General features: G+C 32.1%; 1 protein-coding gene and 1 non-coding gene across 2 annotated transcripts; one reads left to right on the top strand and one right to left on the bottom strand.

Moving 5' to 3' along the window:
- The first annotated feature begins 501 nt into the window (after window positions 1–501).
- LOC143200645 (zinc finger BED domain-containing protein 4) lies at window positions 502–10,591 on the top strand. The gene is made up of 3 exons (XM_076411170.1): window positions 502–674; window positions 733–803; window positions 8,960–10,591. The coding sequence occupies exons 1-3, from the start codon at window positions 580–582 to the stop codon at window positions 10,459–10,461; spliced, it is 1,668 nt and encodes a 555-aa protein (XP_076267285.1). The 5' UTR covers window positions 502–579; the 3' UTR covers window positions 10,462–10,591.
- Window positions 10,592–16,533: 5,942 nt separating this feature from the next.
- LOC143201800 (U2 spliceosomal RNA) lies at window positions 16,534–16,725 on the bottom strand. The gene has a single exon (XR_013007008.1). It is a non-coding gene; the product is annotated as a U2 spliceosomal RNA (small nuclear RNA).
- Window positions 16,726–18,794: the final 2,069 nt, after the last annotated feature.

Genomic DNA, 18,794 nt, shown 5'->3' with positions numbered 1-18,794 from the left:
TTGCGCTGTCAGGAGTTGCGTACCATGTGGCCTCTTGTATATTTAGTTTTGTTGTTTCTGTATCTAAGAGAATAATAATAATCAAAAATATGCGTCAGGAAAATTCAAATATAGACAACGATCCAGATACTGTCAACTGTCGACCAGATACTTGCAACGACCAGATGGTGACAAATGGAGGAAGATTATTGAAAAAGCTGCATTAATTAAAAAAAATCAATTACTATTAATAAAGCTATTCATTAAATATCAAAAACTCAAAATGCCATTGACTATATCAAAACGACTAGTATAGTTATTATTTAATATAAAAAAAAACAACCACTTGAGTCATTTAATATTGTTATAATGATACTTTGTTATAAAACAATAATTTATTATTTTATTATATATGATATTTGTATCAAAGGATTGATTAGTAAAATAAAAAACAAACAAAAAAATATAATTAGTTAAATCAAGTATCCATTATTAGTATATCAAGTATAAAAGTTTGGTTTCTAGCGTTATAGCTAGTCTGTCGGTTTGGTGTGGTGTTTGTGATTATATTTAAATTTATTTGATACTTTATAATCTGAAATGGCTCCTCCAAAACCCTCAAATAATGTAGGGAAAAGACAGTTGGTAGGTCAAGGCCCAAATAGAGGTCCACCAAAAAAACATAGAAGAGACAGGTTAGAGACATTGTAAATATATAAATATCAAAAATAAACTTTATTTTGAATGTTGCAGTGTAGTGGACTTGGAAGAACCGTCAACTTCAAAGGCTACTACAAAGGTACAGTCCGCTCGGGCTTCTAAAAGTAAGTTTAGATGTATACGAATAGCGTCGTTTAATTTTATATGATGAATTCTTATGTGTTTGCACATATTCTGAACTATTTTTCACTGGAAAAAGACATATATTCATAAAAATCGGTAGAAATATATTTTCCATAATCTCAACAACTATTTCCCCTGTTTCGAGACACATGGAGATACTGTGCGGAAAAAACAATGATAATTTGACAATAATCCAATTATCAAAATAAAATCAAACCTGTATTAATAGATATTTATTATGTTGTTTAGATTTACTAATATACTTTCCTTCTTTATTAAATAAAATAGTACAAATAAAAACATTTAACTGAGACATTGAAAACATTAATGAAAACTAAATAAAGTTGATGTCAAATATAGTATATTTCAATATCGAAGTAACAGCATCGATATATTTTATTATTTTATTCATATAGTGTTGATGTATTTCCATTTTAACCGAATTCAAAAAGGTGGAGGTTCTATGCTCGGATGTATATTCTTTTTTTAATGTATGTTTGCCGCTTTTTCCGTCAATTACGGAGCGATTTTCCAAATTCCTTTTTTTTATTCGAAGGAATGCACTTCCGAGGTAGTACCATTGGAACCAAGTCAGGATCTGATGAAGGAAGTGAGAAAATTTAAGGGAAACCCTCAATTTTCAAAGGCGCGTATAAAGATTCCACATTTTTTTATCTAAAATTATCAGATATTTGTGTATAATGTTATTGCTGAACTGATGTGACGAAAAATTGGAAGTAGTTCAGTGTAAACGCTATTCAGTTTGATTTTTAAGCACTAACCATATCATGAGTCATAGAAACGTTACAGCCAACTCTTTTTATGGTGTAACGATTAGAACGTTAAGCTCATATGAGGAGGTCGCGTGTTCAATTTCCAACGGGGACACCACTTTTTTTTCCTAGATTGGTTGGAACATTTGTCAAATCATCTAGACTAGATACCCCGGTGCCTGAAGCGTTCTTTATTTTCAATCATTGTTTCTTTATTCCTATTTTTCTTCATACGGGCTGCAATTTTACTTGCGCTATCCATTGTAATACTTAATAAAATAACTGCGTCATTTATTAAGTAAATATCTAACACTAAAAAGTAAAAAATTATTAAACTGAAATTTTTAACAAAAAAAACGTACAAAAATAATAATATAATTTTTTGACATTACATGACAAACATAGGTAGGTATTAAACTAAATTGAGTGTATATAGTAGAATATAAAATACGTATAGTAGGTAGGTTAAATAAGTTTCTTGTTTATTTTTATTTTTTCCTGAAATACTGGCTATTTATAAGGTTTCAATTATTCAATTTCAATTAGATATTTACAGACACACAATTATGATAGAGTTTGTTAATCAATTTAAAGATTTCTGATAAACTAAATATTTTGTTTTGTTTTGTGGTGAGTCAATAAACAAAGATCACGGTTTTCCGACGCGCGAACACGCGACGTATAATTGTCCATGCGCGAACCAGGGAAACTCCAAGTTGATTCCGCAAACTTCCAACGACTGGCCTTGAGATTTATTTAAGGTCATCGCAAAGACCAGACGTACTGGAAATTGTAAACATTTAAAATTGAATGCTAAAGCTGTTGGAATCATCGGTATACGCTCTCCTTGGTATTTTCCCTTTATGATTGTTGCCTCAATGATGTTATTCATCATATTTTTCTCAGCCAGTCTTGTTCCATTGCACAGTCGAGGTTGATTAATGTTACGCAGCATTATGGCAACTGATCCTAGTTTTAACTTCAAATTGTGAGGGGGTAATCCAGGCAATTCCAGTGAATTTAAAAACTCCGTGGAATAGTTGACTACGTCGTCCTGGTTCATAACGGTGTTGACTTGCTACTTACATAGCGACCCATCTGGTACTGTGATATTTCGTCATTTGCAGTGGTTACAGCGAAGACGGCGATATCGCTGCCTTTGTTAACATATTTACATATGTACTTTATCGATTTCACATAGTTACAATATTCCACATTGATGTGAGACTCAAAAGCTTTGGATAATATTGGCGAGTATGGCACGATCTAGCGATTGTCTATATCAACATTTTGTCCTCTTTCCTTCACAACCCGATCCCTATTGTTCGCAACTGATCGCCGACGATACAATGGGTATCCATCATTTCCCGTTATGGTTTCAACAATCAGGTCTCTTGGGTATCGCTTGGAACACTTGCCGTCAACCATACAGGGGAATTGCAGTGGAAAACTCCGCAACGTCCATGTGTCATGTGTTTGGTAACTATTGCATGCAATTTTGGGTCAACTGTGGGAAAGTGGGAATTGTCCTATATAATATGTGTAGCGCCAAATGATGTCATCTGGAAAAAGCTGTTATATTTCTGAATGTTGGCCAAGAAGTGCTTAGAATCATTTCCAATCCCAAAAACTAAAGAGCGTAAAGGATCTGGTGGTGGGACCAATTGTGGCAATTTTACTTTGCCTCCAGCACAACATAATCTACTAGATTCACCACTGTATTTTAACGCTTTACAATATTTACAAATTATTGTCATTTCCCCAATTGTTACCGATTTGTCGATACAATAATCTATTGCCTCATCTAGTGGAACGCAGCTCGTTCCAGGATCACAGGAGCACTGTGTCTGCGGAATCGCTCAATTTCATTATGACGTGCTCGCTGTTGTTGTGTTTGATGTACACGAACTCGTTGCATTCTAAGCCTATCTAGTTCATTGTCAGTCTCTAAAGAACGCAATTCTGATACAGCAATTCTTGATATGTCTTTCTCTGGTCATCAGTGCGGTTAGCACATGAGGTAGCTCTTCGCACATGTAATTGACTGCGATGACCTAAATTAGGTCGTCTTCTCCTCGGCATCGTAAATTGTAATTAATCAAAGTGGTGAGAAAAATTCTCGCGCACTTAGCAGTAAAGTGTCACTATCACAAAAAATCAACAAAAAAAAGAGCACCTAATTTGAAATGTCACTATCACAAAGGATCACCGAAGTTAAGAAAGTTAAGTATATATATATATATATATAGATTACAAGGATTATTATGTGCATATTTTATTTTAAAACATTTTTTTTTGTATTAAAAAGTTTGACTATTTTTTACTTTTTAGTGAAGGAACTTATTGATTTTTTGAAGTCGGTTCAATTTTTTTCTTAAAAATATTTTATCATTTGTTGTCCACCAAGAGCTCTAAATGTTTCTTTTATGTATGGATTCTTCTCTGGTAACTTTATTTTTCAGCCAGTAGTATTTATGATTTTTCACCCTTCAAACATGTATAATATTGTCTGCAACAGTATCCATTCCTTTTTCGTGCTATTGTCAAATGTACATACTTACTCATCACATTTTTAATAACCATTAGGAACCATTATATTAATATTATTTAGATTAGTTTATTAGATTAATTTTGGATAACTAGTTATATTTTAGTAACTTCGTTGATATTACGATTTGTCGTCTCAGTTTCTTGGTAATTTGTTTATTTGTCTGTTACCAACAAAAAAAACTAATATTTTCAAAACCATATATAAGAAATTAATAAGTGAAAATATAATCATAGAATTAGCAAATAATAAACATAACAACTGTATATTATCGCAATGCGCATGTGTAGAAGGAGTTAATCAAATACTACATTTTGTTCACTTTCCTGTAGTCCCCGATGTAATAAGCCGAAGCTGTAGGAAAGTTTGCTTTAAGAAAGACTCGTTGATTATATATCGTTGATCAAAATACATGCAAGCACCTATCAGAAGGTAGAATATTGGGTTTGCTATTTCATTTCGAAATATTTTTCAACAAATTTATTTAATCCAAATAGCCATCTTAACATTGGGAATAATGTCCATTAATCTCTACAATCTTGCCAAGTTGAGAATACCTTCCCACTAACCAGTACAGTTGCTTGACTGTACATGTTGAACCAATGATCCTTAGATATTTGGTTCGCGGCTTCTTTCCATTCCATAATTCGTAAGGACTAACACCATCTACAGATGATATCCCCGTTCTGTTCAGAACATATACTATTATTATTAACTAACTCAGCCCATAATCCTGCTGGATAGGTCACTTCTGGATTTGAATATTTCAATGTCCTGGCCATTTCAACTACAGTTGGCTCGCTTACAAATTTCATTTCATTTTTGCGTAAGATAGATCTAACTTCTCCAGTGTCAAACTCCTTGTAATTATCATTCAGCATCTCTTTTACTGAATGTCCCATTGCCTTTGTGTGCGTTAGAACTCCTTTAGTGCTTGAATTACCTATGATTTTTATGCAGTAAAATAACCATATCTAAATTTTGTATAATTATCCTTAAACAAAACAAAGTAACGCTTCTTTCCGAATGTTTCAACAAATGGTCCACACACATCTGTTGACATTAGTTAATAGTAATGGTAAACGATGGGCATTTCCATATGTACATGATTCACAGATTTCTGCTTTATCTATCTTAACATCAATACAAAAATGCTTCTTGAGTTTTGATTTCACATGATGTTTATCTTGATGTTCCCATCTCTCATGACACAGCTGTAACAGATCTGTAAATCTCGACAACAGAACATACATCAACGAAAACCACATAATTTCAATTGATCATGAATCTTTATAGAACAGGATATAGGCGTTGACTCAAACTTACTATTTTTATTTCGGTTATGAGCAGCTAGAACAGAAAACAAATTTTTGAAAATATTTAGTACATACCAGACATCCTTAATGTTATTTCTTCACATCTGTCTTTAACTGTTGATGAGAATCGAATTGTTTCTTTTCCATAAGCATTCAAAAATTCTTTTCCGACACTTTTTAATGCATTATGATTGACTGAATGCTTCGTAGCTGACAAAATAATCTGGAATATTTGTCACATGTTTCATAGCCCCATTGTTAATCCACCAATTGTTTTCGTCTATTTCTGCAGAAAAAAATATCGCCTCATGTCGTTAATAGTACTGTGCTTGTATCCACTGTCGTCCTTTTCCTTCTTCAGTGTTGCATCCTTAAACGGTCGTCCATCAGCAATCCACTTTTGACATTGTCTAATCCAATGACTCTGGTTAATTGCAATAGTTACAAGCATTTTTGCCCTTAAACTTATTTCTAATTCTGTTACCCTCGTTTAGGTTACTTGATTTTATCACTAAAACTTCCTATACAACTTTTGCATCACTGACTTTTGTAAAAATCTTTTCAAACATGTAAAGTTGTTCTTTTAGCTCTTCGAATGTCCTCATGTCATTCCTTGTTAACAACATCAAACTTGATTTAAAAGTTTCAAAATATGCGGTTAAAATATTCAAAACTTTACATACTAATATTAAATCAAGTAATTCATTTTCATTGTTGGCTTCAAGTCCGTTATTTCATTTGTTCCACAAACCTGTCAATTTTGCAATGTGTGTTGCGACATTTTTTGCTTGTATCCAACCAAACGCAAAAAAGTCGGTACATATCTTAAATAATTGATTCTTGGACTATGCTTCGAAATTTTGCTTCAATGCCTCCCACACTTCATAAGCCGTCTCTTTATCCATAGTTTTCTGATATACAGCATCTGTTATTGAACTCATAATCATAGACGTAATTGTAACTGTTAGCTTTTCTATACAAATTCGATTGCACTTTATGATTCTTCACCATCTTCTCGCTTCGCATCGCCGCCAGTGCGTCCGGTTTCACCAACTTGCCGTCGATTGCATCTAAAACTCCATCGTTGTAATCCAGCAAATCTCCAATTTTACGCTTCCACATCGGCCGTTCCGTTTCACTATTTAGCACCTTAATGTGTTTAATTTAATCTATTTCCATTTTTTTCTAACTATTTAATCTTAAAACTAATAACCTCAAAGGAAAAATATCTATTTTCTTTTGGACACGAAACTGGACCCTATAACCTGTTGAGATTTTAAATAAAATTAAAAATTAATTTAAAATACTTTGCTTTGATTGGTCTGCCATTTCACCTGATTATTTTGTGACGTCATATTTATTGGCTAATAGTATTTAAATGAAAATCAAATTTAAATTTTAAAATTAATTTATTAAAATAAAATCCTATACAAATATACGCAAGTGTAAATAATATAAATATATATATATAAACAAAAAGCAAAAAAAAACAATTATGAACTCTATTCTAGGCAAAATTAAAATATCTATAATTCTTCTATAACGCCTTCCCATATATGTTTAATGCCATCAATTTTATGGGATCTATTAGAGTTCTAACTTATATTGATATATTGAAGGTAAACTTTAAATCATTCCCTGTTGATATTGCATTAACTTTAAACCAAAAATACAATCACACCTCATAATAACTTAAAATTTGGTCTTGAAAATCATTATGGATTGGACAGTTGAAACACTAAAAATTTATGTGTTTTTTAAAGATATTTAGATTTTAGAGTATTTAATCTGTGGAACTACTTAATATAGAATATAGACAAATATTGCATGTTGTCTCTTTTTCAGAAGTTTTGTTAAATAGCCTGAAATAAGACTAAAATACAATATTAGACTCTTGTTTTCATCAGAGCAAAATTCTCTGGAACTGAAAATATAGACTCAACTGGTGATTCAACAAACTCAAGTGGTACTAGATCTCCCGTTAAAAAAGAATATAAGTTATCCACCATGTTCATCTTCTTCACAATTTTCTCCGGGAGAAAAAAAATTGAAGTGATGAGCCCTTTTAAAGATTTCTCGAACATATTAGGGGAAGGATGCTGTTTCTACCTCCATGACCTCTAATAGATCCAACAAAATTCTTTAAGCAATCTTAGTTAAGATTTGTTAAACAGATGTAGTTATTTGTAAATTTAGACAAAATAGATTTCTTTAAGGTAATAAATCCCCTAAAAGTAGCAATTTAATTTTTAATTGATGGCGCCGTAACAAATATGTTCTTAACAAGGCAATCAAATTTAAATATATAATTCCTTTACTATAAAATGATTGAACAATTATTGTTCTAAAAAGTTAAAGTATTACAAATATTTTAGGGATATTTTACAATTAAAAGTAGTGTTTATTACTAATTTAGTGCTAGTTATCCAGTTATATTATTACCTTCTTGTAAGACTTGTTTATGTAGAGACATCACACTGACAGTATACGAACAACTTAGTAGATATTTGAATTCTATTACTACTAACATATTCATAAATAGGTTTTGATTTTCTGTAAACAAACAATATATAAACAGACATGTAGTAGATAGATAATTTTATATGTACCTGATAAAAACAATGTTGGATATGCATTTACCCTAATACCTGTTCGTGAAAAAAAATAATTCTAATGATTGAACAATTATTGCTCTAAAAAGTTAAAGTATTACAAATATTTTAGGGATATTTTACAATTAAAAGTAGTATTTATTGCTAATTTAGTGCTAGTTATCCAGTTATATTAATTATTACCTTCTTGTAAGACTTGTTTATGTAGAGAACAGCATACGAACAACTTGGTAGTTTAATTGAATTTTATTATTACTAACATCTTCATAAGTAGGTTTTGATTTTCTGTCAACAAACAATATATAAACAGACATATAGTAGATAGATAATTTTATATCTACCTGATAAAAACAATGTTGGATATGCATTTACCCTAATACCTGTTCGTGAAGGAAGGGTCATTCTAAATTTTTCAGTAAAATGTCCGTAACAGACACCATGACGTTGATATATTCGCATTGTGGTTTATCCAGGTAACTTACTACTATTTACTTGATCAACCCATTTTTGGAAAGGAGCGAGATCATTCTTTGGGAAACGATGTCTAATTTCCGTAGTAGATTTTTACCCCGATACACTACATTTTTTACTACACTGACGCATTGTCATTAATTTTTATATTATTACTCCATAATAATTAATGTAAAACGAAAGTTTCGTGATCTAAACAAAAATCAAAACCTACAAACAACAGACATAAAAATATATAAATAATAGAAATATAGAAATAGAAAAAATAAAAAATTTTGTTCAAAAAATAAAAAATATATTTTTAAGGTTATCACTTAGGGGTATAAAAAATAGATTACGACTGAGTTTTCTAACAAACACTGTGACATGAGAATTTTATATATTAGATAACGGGATTAATATACTTATCTTTTTCAGATCCACCAAAATATACCAAAGAGGATTTAGCGTTGTTATATTTCGGCTGCAAGGACCAGCGATTATTTGAAACTGTTGAAAATGAGGGATTCCTGCAATTCATGAAGTTAGTGGCGCCGAATTTTAAAATTCCATCTGCGTCTTTTCTGAAGGAAATGCTCCTAGAAAAATATAGAAATCACACTAGGGATTACCAGAGTAAACTGTCAAGAGCCAGTGACATCTGCATAACATTGAACACGTGGACCGAAGTCAACAATAGAAGTTTTTTGAAAGTTGTCGCCCATTTTATAGAAAATCATAGCTTTGTGTCGTGTACTATTGCAGTTCGAGAATTTTCAAAAGATAATATACCTAATTATATTGCTCAAAACTTTAGGGAAATACTAAACTCGTGGAACATTAATCATAATCAGATAAGAGCCGTAGTAACAGACAACAACAGACCTAACATAACAACTGCCATTAAAAGTACCATGGGTGAAAAATTACATTTACCATGCTTTGTCGGTAAAATTAATATTATTATTAACGATGTCCTTAGCAACAGGCTTATCAAACGGACCATAAATAAAGTCAAGGATATTATAACATGGGTTGAAAATAGTACTATTCGATCAAATAAGTTAAGAAATCTCCAGTTGCAAAATAACGTTCCTGAAGAGTCTGTTTTACAGCTTGTTTTGAACGACAGAACAAAATGGACCACTACTTACTATATGTTGGAAATATTTTCGAAATTATGGCAGGTTATTTATGAAATTATATTGGAGTATAATAGAGAATCTACTTGGCTTAGTTCGAACGAAATAGAAGTAGTGAAGGAACTCGTTCAGTTACTAAAACCTTTTGAATGTATGATTCGAGAAGCCTGCCAACAAAAATACGTTACCATCTCTAAAATATTACCATTGATAAGCTGCTTAAGTTCAGAATTAAATAATGTTAATATAAAATTACTCGACATGATAGTTATTAAAGAAACTCTTATAACAACAATAAAGCAGAAATTCGAATCTATAGAGTTTAACGACCATGTAGCGATTTCAACTTTATTAGATCCGAGGTTTAAGAACCTTCATTTTCTAAATCCCGAAGCGCGCCAAAAAGCAATTTCGAAATTAAGAGAGAAGATACGTCTTCAAAATACTGACAATGCATCTAACTGGTGCGAACAAAACAAGAAATATGATTTTTGGAAACATCATAAAAAACTGGCGAATGTTGATGAAGTTTCCCAATATTTGTCACGTGACGTTGCCAATCTACAAAGCAATCCGCTCGTAGAATGGGAGAAAATGAGATCCGTATTTCCCAGGCTATATAATGTTGCCAGGTCTTATTTAGTTGTTGTGGCCAATTCAGCCCCTTGCCGATTATCATCCCCGAAACCAGGAAAGACGCCAGGAGAAACAACTGACAATCTTTCGAATGAAGATGTAGAAAAACTGCTTTTCTTAAGGTCATTAAGTGACGACGAATTTTTTAGTGACATAATGTAGAGTGCTCAGTATATTTTCTATTTTTATTATATTATATATATGATATATATATATATATATATATATATATATATATATATATATATATTATATTTTATATTTGTTATTTATAGATTATAAGTTATGTAATCCATGCATATGATTATAAAATAGTATTGTCTTAAAGGAAAAAAAAATGTATAGCATTAGAAATAGACATAAAATTTGTCGAAAATATATATACATATATAAATATACCAGAAAAGAAAATCTAAAATTTAAATATATTTAGCGATTTGCCATAAATTGTATTGATTATACAATAAAGTTTTCATTTTTATTGCTGTAGTTGTTTACATTATTTTAAAAATATTTAAATCCTTAAATATTATCAAAATTAGAAATATATTAGTACATTTGATTATTTAGTCATCAACTTAAGATAATTTTTTATCTAATTGAAACTTGTACTAATAAATTGCAATCTCAAATCTTTTGATTCTATCGTACTTTTTCATGTACTATAACTATACAAACTAGCGTTGGGAACTATCGACCGAAAACAGTCGATAGTCGCAAAACAGTCGATAGACAAAAAAATAGCGACTGAAAATAGTAATTACTATTTTCAGTTCAAATGCATGGTTCGACTGTTTTTTTTTCCATTCGTGATGTCATAAAATATGAGATAGGAAAGGACGGAGATAAATGCTTGGAGCAGTTGATTTTAAATGTCTTTATATTCTCCAATGGTAGACGAGATAAGCGAGACAGATATGTATATATATTCATTCACGTGATAACTTAAAAAAAAAGGAAAAAAAAATACAAATTTCTTTTATCATGTAATAAATATAATTTTAAAGGAAGTAGGATTATTTTTATACTGAATGTTCAGTGGATGTGTAAAAAGAAATGGAATAATAACATCACAAATGTTTTGTCCTATTTTAATATATTAATTGCTATTTTTAAATAACATAGCATAATAAATATAAATAATACAATACAACTTAAATAAAACCTAAAAACTAAAGATTTTCAATAACCATAACTACTAAATAAAATGTAAATATATACCTAATCATTGAAAAATCTAATCCATGATGAACCTAAAAATGATCGTACAATAACTACCCTTTTTAAATAAAAGTTTTATTTGGTTTTGAACGGAAATATTTTTAAATTACTGTGTATATGATCATGTTCAACTTTTCTCCCGTGATGCGATTTCTTCAATCGTTAATTATTTGGCCAGATTTTAAAAAAAGTCGTTCCCAGGGGACTGGAATATTTTACATGTGACTGATATAATTCAGGTAGTTTCATTTTACGGTTTTATAGTTCAGTTCCAAACTTCGTAGGGTGAAGACGTATTTTCAATACGGTCCAAGCTATAAAAAGATACCTTTCTTTAAAAAAACCCAGTATTTTATTACGGTTATTTAATTGAGTGTTAAAAACGCATAACAGATGCGGCTATCCGTCTGTCAGTGGACCTAAAGTGTAGTGAATACGTGTTTACGTGACCAGACAAAAGGACTGCATCTCATTTTTATTAGTGTTTAAAATTATTTCATCTTATTTTACAACAGTCCTTTTGAAATTCATTTATAGTATTTATAGTAAAAAACTAGTGCTAAAATAACGTAAGTGAAAAATGAAGTTTTTTTATCCTCTCGAAGTAAATTAAATAAAATATTAAAAATTAAAAAATGGCAAACCATAGCGATTCAACCAAATCACCTGCACACTTTGATATAAGATTAGAACAAACAGCAATAACGCAAACTCCACCATCAGAATGGACTACAGTCATTAACAAAAAACGATTGAGAAGTCCAGAAGAAGAAATCGCGAGGAAACAAACAAGAATCAGTGACTATTGGTTGCAGAAACCGATAGAGACAAAAAACAGTTTTAGCAACCTGTCGGAAGAAATTGAAGAGAACATACAATCAAGCCCTGAAAAAGTTGTTCCCAAACCACCACCAATAACAGTCTATAAGGTAGGAATAATAAAAAACATCCATGACTTATTGAAAACCATTACTACGAACTACACAATTAAAACAGTGAGCTATGAAACAGTTAAAATCCAATTGTTCGAAGCGGATCACTTTAAAGTTCTTATAAAAGAATTAGATGAAAGAAACACCCAATACCATACATTCAGGCCAAAATCCGAGAGAACATTTAAATCCGTATTAAAAGGATTACATCACGGGACGGACTTTAACACCATCAAGGTAGCACTAGCTGAAAAAGGCCACGAGGTCGTAAATATTCACAATATACGACATCACACGACAAAAAAACATCTGCCTATATTTTATATAGACATAAAACCTAATGGAAATAATAAGGCTGTGTATGAAATCACCAAATTGGAAAATAATATTATTAAATGCGAACCATCACATATAAAAAGAATTATACCACAATGCACAAGGTGTCAAGCGCACGGGCACACAAAGACTTACTGTCGCAAAACATATAGATGCGTAAAATGTGCAGGAGAACATAAGACAGGAGATTGTACTCGTAAAGTTCGCGATGAAAAAGTGAAATGTGTTAACTGTAACGGAAATCATCCAGCGAACTACAAGGGTTGCGCAGTTCACAAGCAACTACAGCAGAAACTCTATCCTGCCTTAAGGGAAAAAAGGCATCAACAAAAACAATCCACTACTACCAATCTACCACTACCCACCAGAACAAGTCAACCAGACATAACTTATGCCCAAATAGTTGAAAATGGTTCAGCACAAAAACGAGAGACAATATCTCAACCTACTGAAACTAGCAACATCTCAAGATTAGAAAATATGATGGCCAAACTAATGGATCAAATGAGTACGATGCTTGGTCTCCTCACAACCGTCGTAAGCAAACTTGCCTAATGCCTGAAACCAATAGCTACAAAATCGCCGTCTGAAATGCCAATGGGCTCCAACAACACGCCAGGGAACTAAAAATGTTCGTAAATGAACAAAATATTGACGTTATGATGGTTTCCGAAACACACTTTACGGACAAGAATTATCTGAAAGTTCCTAAATATAAGCTTTATCATACAAATAACCCTGATGATAAAGCACATAGAGGTACAGCCATAATAATTCGAGATGATATAAAGCATTTCGAAAAAGAAAAATTCCGCAAAGACTACCTGCAAGCCACCAGTATAACCATAGAGGAAGCCCATGGACCATTAACAATTTCTGCGATTTATTGCCCACCCAAACATAACAACAAGGCAGAACAATTTCAAGAATTCTTCAGTACGCTAGGTAATAGATTTATAGCAGGAGGATTTATAATGCAAAACATTTAATGTGGGGTTCAAGAATAATAACCTCAAAAGGTAGAGAACTGCTCAAAGCCATAAGGAAAGATAACTTACAACATATCTCTACTGATGAACTAACATATTGGCCTTCAGATAGAAATAAAAAACCAGATACAATAGATTTCTGTATTACAAAAAATATTGATCCAAAAAAGTGTCAGGCAGAATCATGTTTCGACCTGTCTTCTGATCATTCACTAATAATAGTAACAATTTCTTCAAAAATTACCATCAAAGATAAACCCCCTTCTCTGTGCAATAATAGAACTAACTGGCCCTCATTTAGAGAAAACTTAGACCAAAATATCTCTCTAAACTTACCGTTACAAACTGAAATGGATATAGAAATAGCAGCAATAAATCTTACAAAAAATATACAGGAGGCAGCATATTCCGCGACTCCCAACAGTGAAACATTTCCAAGAAAAAATATACATATATCATGTACAATACAGAAAAAGATAGCAGAAAAAAGAAAGTTACGACGAAATTGGCAACAGCAAAGGACTGAAGAGAATAAAAGAAAATTTAATAGGGCCATAAAAGAGCTGAGAGATCTAATCCAAATTGAACAAAACCAAGGCATTCAAGAATATCTAGAAAACTTGACATCAAGTGAGGCTACAGACTATTCGTTGTGGAAAGCAACAAAAAAGCTTAGGAGATCCCAGCAGCATAACCCACCTATTAAAACAAGCGGAAATAATTGGGCGAGAAGCAATAAAGAGAAGGCCGATATTTTCTCAAAACACTTAAAAAATGTTTTTAAACCTTTCCAGTCTCAGCTACATAAAGATGACGAAAATAAAATTACTAGCTTTCTAGATTCGCCATTTCAAATGGATTTACCGCACGAGAAATTAACGGTCAAAAAAGTTAAACATACAATAATGAGAGAGATTAATATTAAAAAAGCTCCTGGTTATGACTTAATTACTGGCAAAATTTTAAAAGAACTATCAGAAAAGGCTATAAAACTATTAACATATATATTTAATGCTATGCTACGTATTAATTACTTCCCTAGTATCTGGAAAGTAGCTAAAATATTAATGATACTTAAACCAGGAAAAATACCAGAAGATGTGACTTCCTACCGACCTATAAGTTTATTACCAATAATCTCGAAAGTTTTCGAGAAATTATACATAAAAAACTAAACTATATAATAGAAAAAAGAAAAATTATTCCAGAATATCAGTTTGGCTTTCGCAATAAGCATGGGACTATAAAACAAGTGCATAGACTTGTAAACCAAATAAACGCTGACCTAAATGCCAAAAGATATTGTTCGGCTGCTTTCCTAGACATATCTCAGGCTTTTGACAAAGTATGGCATACGGGCTTGCAGGTTAAACTAAAGAAACTTCTCCCTCATCCGGACTATCAGCTACTAAAATCGTATCTCACTGACAGACATTTTATTGTAAATCAAGGCGATGAACATACCGAATTAAATCCCATATATTCAGGAGTTCCGCAAGGTAGTGTACTGGGTCCAGTACTGTATCTTCTGTATACGGCTGATCTGCCCACCACAAAAATAACTGCTGTGGCAACATATGCAGACGATACAGCAATCTTAGCATCCCATGAAGATCCAGTCACAGCATCAATAAACCTACAAACCCACCTGGAGCAAATACAATTATGGTTGAAGACATGGCGCATTAAAGCCAATGAATCAAAATCCACGCATATAACGTTTACCCTGCGTAGAAGAACATGTCCACCAGTAAATATCAATCATCGTCAACTCCCCCAAGCAGAGCATGTTAAATATCTTGGTATGCATTTAGATCGACGCCTAACCTGGAAGAAGCACATACTCTCTAAACGGAAACAACTGGGACTAAAATTATATCAAATGTATTGGCTCATTGGGCGCAAATCCAAGTTATCATTAGATAACAAGGTATTGCTGTATGAGTCTATACTCAAGCCCATTTGGACATATGGAATTCAACTATGGGGTACCGCTAGCAAATCTAATATATCCATCATTCAACGATTCCAAAATAAGGTGTTGCGTGCCATTGTTGATGCTCCGTACTATATTTCAAATAAAGTGATACAACGCGATATTCCTCTAGAACCTATAACGAGTGTAATCCAACGTGTTTGTGTGAAGTACTTCGAAAGAGTGTCAGTGCATCCCAATGTACTCGCTAATCAGCTAAATATGCGACGTGATAGACGTGAAATTATCATTTACAATTTAATTTTTTTGCCCTGGAAAACTAGCGTTCCAAAATGCTGCTATATTAATTTACAATATATAGTTATTCACAAACTACAAAAAAAAAAACCACATATATTACATATAAATCTATATAAGCATAAATTCGGTGCATTACTTTCAAGGTAGCGTTAAAGATCAGTCGAATGAACTAGTAGAACAGAAAATAGTAACTAAAAGTAAACGACTGGAACAGTCGATAGTAAATAGTAATAAAATCAGTCGGGCCGAAAATAGCGACTGAAAACAGTTACTAGCAAAAATACAGTCGAACCAAAAATAGCGACTGAAAACAGTTACTAGCAAAAACACAGTCGAACCAAAAATAGCGACTGAAATAGTCGATGGCAGTAAGTGTCTGTAAATTGAACAGTCGATAGTCGATTTCAGTTGATGTTCCCAACACTAATACAAACCTAGGTCTCTCATAGTATAGTATAAACCTTCTAACGATAAACTGAGAGGTGAATAAACGAACCTAAAACAAGTAACATTGAATTAGAATAAATGGGCCGATCCCTGCGGTACTGCAATGCTGGGCCAACCCGTGACGGAAGCGGAGCAAGCCCCTAACCTCCCATCAAATTCCAAAAATCAGTTTAATATACTGGCTCCGCATGCGGAGCGTATCAGATATTAAGCTGATAAGAACAGATACTACACTTTGATCTTAGCCAAAAGGCCGAGAAGCGATACCGATGTTCCTTTCGACGATGACTATAAATGACTAACAACGAATGAAAGAGACAACATATAGGATTAGGCGCCCTCTGTAGTTGCAATATAACACGAATAATATATCTGAAAATTGTAAAATTTAAAATTATTTTGAAAAATTTTTAACAAAAACATTGAAATTGATTTGAATTGAGTTGACGAAACTATTTTTATTGAATTCAATTTTATAATTTCAACACTTTTGTTATTGTAATAAATAGTCAAGCAGTTATACATTATATATAAAATCTCATCACACATGATTATAATGAAGTTATTTCGTCGAAATAAAGCCTTATCCTGGCCGGCAATTGTTAAAAAACGTTTTTTTTTAAATATCGACGTGGACATATAATTGAATATTGTAAAATTTCAGACATTATGGCAGTGATATTAGATCGCCCTATCAGTTTTATTTTATTTATGAAAATAGCTAACAAATTGCTTATAAAAGTTATAAAACATTCAATCTCAATCATAAGTTCTATTATGTTTATATTTATGAGATAAATAAAATAAGTTTGTTTTAACAAGGTTGGCTATGATGCAATGAAGATGAAGCAAGACTCAAATGAAACTCCTGAGTTTTTTTAATAATCGCCTTAGTTATTATCATCTGGATTTTTCAGTAGGTGTAAAATAATGGTCCGCGATGTATTCATTAAATAAAATACCCTTTCTATTGGTGCATTTGTGTCAGACAGACGTAAAATATATTTAATTAAAATGCAAAATTTTCATGGTTTGATTGTTAATGTAAAGGTGTTGGAATAGTTCCACCCAACAAATTTCCGTTCAGATTTTTATATGATTAAATTCGGTTATTGTTTGCGAAGTGACTATTTATAATTAAAAATTAGTGAAAATTCGTCCGATATTTCTGTGCATTTATGCGGTTACCAATGTGATCGAGATTGTAAGACTGTTGGAATTACTAAAATCGTCCTTCAATTCTAAATGCATCTAAATTTCTGACTAGAACATCTTTGAATAAATTTCGACGAACAGTAATTAGACAGCTTACTCCTATTGTACGGAAGACCCATATGCCTTCTGCTGCAACTATCTCCAAATCCTCTTAAGTTGGTATGTTGATTTTTCAAAAATTTTAACCACAGTTCCACAATTTAAACCTTCTCCACAGTTTCCTTCAAAACAGCCTCACAGAGTGGTTAGGAATTCGGGTTTATCGAACTTGTGACTAATATTCATCTACCAAGAGTATAGCCAACTACTGACTGACTGGACCTTATGTCCAGGTCTTAGGCATCGTTGAAGTTTTTTTATTCCTGTCCTTCCAGTTTCTCCTCATACACTTTCCCATACTCACAGGGAACTTTGTGCACTTCTGTTACCTTTAACAGATTCCTTTTTCATGTAGAATTCGTGAACAACTCGGTAGTTCGAAAATGTCGATGATTTTGATGAAATGAGCTTTCTTGGAATAAGCATTTAAAAAATATGTATTGGTTAATCAAAAAGAGATCATAATTATCCATATTTGCTGCCGTATCTTCAAGTTTCAAAACTTAAATATATTTATGGAATTCAGTTGTGGGTTTTTTGAGAATAATGTCCTATGAAGTATTGTAGATGTAGCCAGATATTATAGGAATTATTAGTTACACTGTGACCTTCGTATAATGGCTGTTGTTCAGGAAATAAAGAGATTTGTACAAGGCATAAGGAGAGACTCCATTCCTATGTTAACGTTCAAATATTTGCAAACCACTTTTTTTCACAGTGACCAGGAGTGTAGAAATACAAATAAAACACGCAAATTAAAATATAAATATTATAACAACCCGAACGTTAACTACTTTACCTTCATATATGACTTCCCCATTACGCTCTAACCTAAACATTGCGCTTTTTTTTAATAAACCATTGGTATATTTACACCCAGCTACTGGAACCTTCTTTCTACCCTTATTTACTTCAAATTGCTGAATAACTTGTATAATAATATATAATAACATTGAGCAACTTAAAGCCACGACAATATTGGAACTTTAACTCAACTTTTAAACTAAGAACTGACATCCA

The sequence above is a fragment of the Rhynchophorus ferrugineus genome, unplaced genomic scaffold (assembly GCF_030347505.1).
Source record: "Rhynchophorus ferrugineus isolate W39M unplaced genomic scaffold, kcgeb_rfMv2 rfM8, whole genome shotgun sequence".
Classification (NCBI taxonomy): Eukaryota; Metazoa; Arthropoda; class Insecta; order Coleoptera; family Curculionidae; genus Rhynchophorus; species Rhynchophorus ferrugineus.
This window is presented reverse-complemented; position numbering and strand designations above follow the sequence as displayed.

Bases quoted from the DNA above. Each gene is read 5' to 3' on its own strand.
- LOC143200645 (XM_076411170.1), top strand. From the start codon at position 580: ATGGCTCCTCCAAAACCCTCAAATAATGTAGGGAAAAGACAGTTGGTA. The intron at 675-732 runs GTTAGAGACATT...TGAATGTTGCAG, and splicing joins AAAAAACATAGAAGAGACAG to TGTAGTGGACTTGGAAGAAC. The intron at 804-8,959 runs GTAAGTTTAGAT...TATCTTTTTCAG, and splicing joins GTCCGCTCGGGCTTCTAAAA to ATCCACCAAAATATACCAAA.